The sequence below is a fragment of the Nansenia antarctica genome (assembly GCF_963989245.1).
Source record: "Nansenia antarctica genome assembly, chromosome: 16".
Lineage (NCBI taxonomy): Eukaryota > Metazoa > Chordata > Actinopteri > Argentiniformes > Microstomatidae > Nansenia > Nansenia antarctica.
In genome coordinates this window covers 18,840,258-18,845,030 of record NC_137686.1, presented here as the reverse complement: position 1 = coordinate 18,845,030, position 4,773 = coordinate 18,840,258, and the positions used below count along the sequence as shown (strand labels likewise).

Here is a 4,773-nt window from a genome sequence, read left to right as displayed (position 1 = left end):
CAATCTTCAAGATTTAAAGACAATCTGTGTAGAGGAATGGGCCACAATCACACCTGAATACTGAGGGCGATTAGTTACTTTATACAGAAAGCGCCTTGAAGTATTGAATTCATTTCAGTTAGTGTGTTCAATACTTTTTTCCTGTTTCATTCCACTTTATTACACATACCTTTATTTACATATGGACTTGAAATGTTTAGTTTTTGTCTGGATTGTTTGAGTTAATAACAACGTCTGGTGTAAATTTCATTTGAATAGGCTCATTGGAAATACATTAACTGGACAAAATGTTGATGTGTTCAATACCTATTTCCCCCACTGTAAATGCTCTGTTTACAGTTTACATTGTAGCAGTTGACGCAGCAAGCATATAGTATGCTTATAATATGCTATGTGTACATGAAAATTCTTATTTGTTTTTCTTCGTTTGAACCTTGGAGTAGATATGTCCATGAGTATCAGTATGTACTTGTTATAATGTAGCTAAAGTATCAATTCTAATTGTTGAGTTTCTATTTGTTGTTTTAATGTTGTTAGCCTCTCAACTTAGAAGCTCATTCAAGCATTCAGGTGCCCTAGGCGAGAGTATGATTTGATGCCCCCCCCCCAAAAAAAATTAGGACAAAAAAGGACCCCAAAAAAAACGGTTTACCATGATTTAGCTAGCTGAAATGAATTAGCTAGCATCAAGTGGGCTAAAACCATCTAAATTAATATCATACAGTAATAGCAAGGTGATTTGTTTGTTGTGAGCAGCAGGGACAAGCTAATATAAAGTAAACATCATTATTATCACATCAACAGAGCTAGCTAGCTATGTTGCAGTGCAGCAGTGGGTAATGGAATGATGCTAGCTAGCTAGCGATTAGCGAATGTTTGCATAGCTTGATATTAACCAAAATAAGAAACGAAAATATTAATAAATGGACATGACAGCCTACCTCTGTTATGTGTACGTTTCTCCTTCTCCTTCTTTCTCCGCTTCCTCCCCTGTGCACCCGAGGGCTTAGGCCTCTTCATTCTTGCTGATGTTTAATTTGCTAGCTGCTAGCTTGTTGTAATTATCAATGAACGTTCAGAGAGGGCACACGTTAGTTGCGGGAGGGGGAGGGGATGGGAGGGGAGGTTCGCACGAGGCGAGTGTCGCGAAGCGTAATAGAGACAGTAGGCTGAGACATGTTTTCATAGAGACATAAAATTCATTTCATCAGAGACTAAATTATTTAAATGAAAATAACTTGGGGCATTTGGCGCCCCCCGGGCATTTGGCGCCCTAGGCGACCGCCTAGTTCGCCTATGCCTAGGGGCGGCCCTGCATTCAAGTTTACGTTATTCCTGCTATATCCTATGTATCCATACCTTGTTTCAATGTAGCCTACATGTTCTGGTTTACCTACCGGTACTTACCTGGATAATTACACAACATACTACCTGCCACGGACTGTTGGTGAATTCGACGTCCTCCAAGGTGCCGCACCTCACGACTCACTGTCCCAACAGCCTCGGCCTTCTGTCTAGAACCCAGAGACATTCCGGCGTCACAATCAGCTACAGGTGCGATTGTACAATCACCATAGTAACACCTTCATTGTTTTTAGAGGTCCGTAAATGTGATCTGAGAGCGCCGGAGCGCACACTGGGTTCAACGTCATGGGACCAAATAATATGATTGGACAAGAGGCATTCCATGAGTGCTGATCAGATTTATAGAGCGTATTTACGAACGCAGCCCATAATCAGAATTGGATGTGTAATAGGCTAAAATGCGCGTGTTTAGACGAAAGTTGAAGGGCCAGTGTTTTTCTAAATAAAACAAGGGTTTTGGGCACGTTATACAAATTCAAAATGCACACGCATTATTCCGAAACGAGATGTAGGTCTACACTTTCCATTGAAATGGTTCACTGTGAACTTTACGTCGTGGATGGATTCGGACGCTCGGTCGAATTTCACTGTCCGTATTTTCAAATATCGTACGGAATCGATCAAATGCAACATTACGATATACTCGTGTTCATGCGCAGCTGTGTACATCGTGCAAATGGGCGTAGGCCACTGTAGACAGGAGCTTATCGTTTATACTGCAAGGTTTACCTCTTGTGTGTAATTCAGTGTGCACTCAATAAATAGTGATACAATGTCCTAATCAGAGAATTAATGGTCATGATGACTGTGACTTAAGTTATCCTACACCTACAGTATATTAAAATAATATTACATTTGCATTTACAATATTCGAAATTATATTTGACTGGCATCTTTTGCTTACACATGGCTGCATTTGTGTCCATACAAGTTAGTCTCCTCTACATTCAGCACGCCATCAATACACGGCCCAAACCTTCTACAGAAAATCTATCAATGACTGCTGTTTAGTGTATGTTGCTGGGGGCATTTAACTAGGATCAAAAACAGTTCCTGCGCTGTTTTAAATCAACATCTTTACGATCAAACTCTAGGAAAGTGCATGATGAAGATAAACAGATGGGATATCAAGGAGCAGACTCTACGGTTATGTAGTCCATACTGTAGTGATGGCATGCATGCTAAGATATGCACGTAATACACTGTGGACCATAAAGCCAAGAAAAGGAAGTGCACTGTAAGTTGTAAGTGCAAGGTGTCACTGAGTTGACTAAGTGCACAGTGGACTTTACATGGTACATGATGTTGATAAGAACAAGCTGGGGCCTTGAGCTGCCATTCATCATCAGAGTTCATTCTGTCAGTAGAGTTCATTCTGTTAAGCAGCTTACCCCTTAAGCCTCTTTTTCTTTTTCTTGTTTTCATGTTTTGCTCAAAATGAGAAGATTACTGGTTCTCCTATCAGGTAAGGGATGAAATACCTTTCCTTAATGATTCGCCATATTAATCTGTTTGTACTGTCCTTGACCAGCTGATCATACGCACACATACACACATGGTGATGTGAAGGAAATGGTATTCAAGGGTCATCAGTGAAAGGGGCTTTATTTGATTGACAGGTGCATAGTGGGAAGTCCTGTGTGATTAAAGGAGGGAGGGTGGAGGGGCTTTCAGTATTCAGGAGATTTGAATGGATACAACTGTAATGCATTGATGGACTTTCCTTCAATGCATTTGAGCAGGACCTGTGTTCCTGTCTTTCTTCTCCATGTTTCATGTTGACATAATACAATTATAAAAGAGCCATAATTCTGGAAAGATCCACACCCCAACACAAACTTCCAGTAATTATGAGAATTGAATGGCTACAACTTTTAATGGGCTGCCCTTGGTAGAGGTGCAGCAGTACAGTATAATACACGTGTGTACAGTATGTTGGGAGGGCAGCATTCAACAGTATGCTTATAACGGTATTTTTATTCTTTGCATATTAATGTTTCTAGAAGACATACAGTAATACCATTGTGAAATAGCCATAATGGTGGAAAGATCCACATCCTTACACAAACCGTTCTAACAAGCATCACTCTGTTTTCAGTCTCTTTGGTCATTGTGTCCCCTTGTCCTACTGGACAATTCCAGTGTGGGACTGAGAAATGTGTCCCCAATGACGTTGTCTGTGATTTCAAGAACGACTGTGACGATGGCTCAGATGAGGACTTTTGTGGTACGTCAGTGTCCCTGGAATTGATTTCTATATCTGTAGGCTGTATGTGTCATGTGTTTAATGTTTTATATGTTGGTGGGAATTAAATTCCAAAAGACTTTCTGTCTGATAATCAAGCACATTCCCATTCCTTTCAGTCTCTTTTGTTTCTCAATTTATGTTTGAGTGTGTCTGTGTGAGTGTGCATGTGTGTGTGTGTGTGTGTGTGAGAGATTATCACCAACATGTATAATGCGCAGTATACACTGTACACTGTATTCTGTATGGTATGTATAGCCTATGGATATGTGGGCAGTTTAGGGTTTCTTGTGTTTGCATGTTTATGTGTGTGCTTTTCAGGAGGCCTCTTATAACCTGGAATCAATGGTTTAGGAATCTTGAAATGAGCCCTCTCTCTTTCTCCCTTCCTCCCTCCCTCTCTCCCTCTCTCCCTCCCTCCCTCCCTCCCTCCCTCCCTCCTTCCCTAGAGGAGCAGGGTTACGGGGAGCGCTGCAGCTTTGAGCAGGACCTGTGTTCCTGGGAGTCTAGTGAGTGGACCCTCCAGAGGGGGCAGGCCGTCTGGCCCGACCACGGACCCCCCAGGGACCACACACAGAACACTGCAGCAGGTAGGGCAGCTGAAACAGTAGCAGAATTACAGTGTCAGGAGGTCTGATTAGACATTTCTTTAGTAAAGAGCCCGGGGGATAATTAAGCAATATCACACGAGAGGTCATGCTGTTATACTGAATATCAGCACGGCTGTGATTCGGTCGTAGGTACAAGGCCACCGGCCCGAGTACCGAAGACAATCACAGCCGTGCTGATATTCAGTATAACAGCATGACCTCTCGTGTGATATTGCTTTTATACAACAGTTCTACGGCGCCATTTATTACTAAGCGACAACAGATTATGAATTGTTTGTTTATTTAATCATGAAAATAAACCAAAAATAGTTCCGCAACTGAACTTTAAATGGACTGCTGCCTAGTAACCTGAACACAAACATGTAGTCTAATTAACGGTCATTTAGTAGAACATCTGTGCGGCGGAGTGATACATGTAGTTAAAAGTCCCAATGCTGTTATACTGTATATCAGCACTCATGGAATGCTTCTTGTCCAATCAAATGACTTGGTCGGAATGAACTGTTGTATAACACGTGATAACATTATACTGTTGTAATGTTATTATAATGG

General features: G+C 41.5%; 1 protein-coding gene across 1 annotated transcript in view; it reads left to right on the top strand.

Annotated features, from left to right (window-relative positions):
• Positions 1-2,271: 2,271 nt before the first annotated feature.
• LOC308172062 (MAM and LDL-receptor class A domain-containing protein 1-like) overlaps positions 2,272-4,773 on the top strand; it is a gene marked incomplete at both ends in the record, with an annotated part of 13,454 nt that continues 10,952 nt past the window's right edge. Inside the window, 3 exons of the mRNA XM_080546973.1 lie at positions 2,272-2,295; positions 3,508-3,592; positions 4,060-4,200. Of these exons, the coding sequence (XP_080403099.1) occupies positions 2,272-2,295; positions 3,508-3,592; positions 4,060-4,200 (250 nt within the window). The remainder of the gene's footprint in view (positions 2,296-3,507; positions 3,593-4,059; positions 4,201-4,773) is intronic.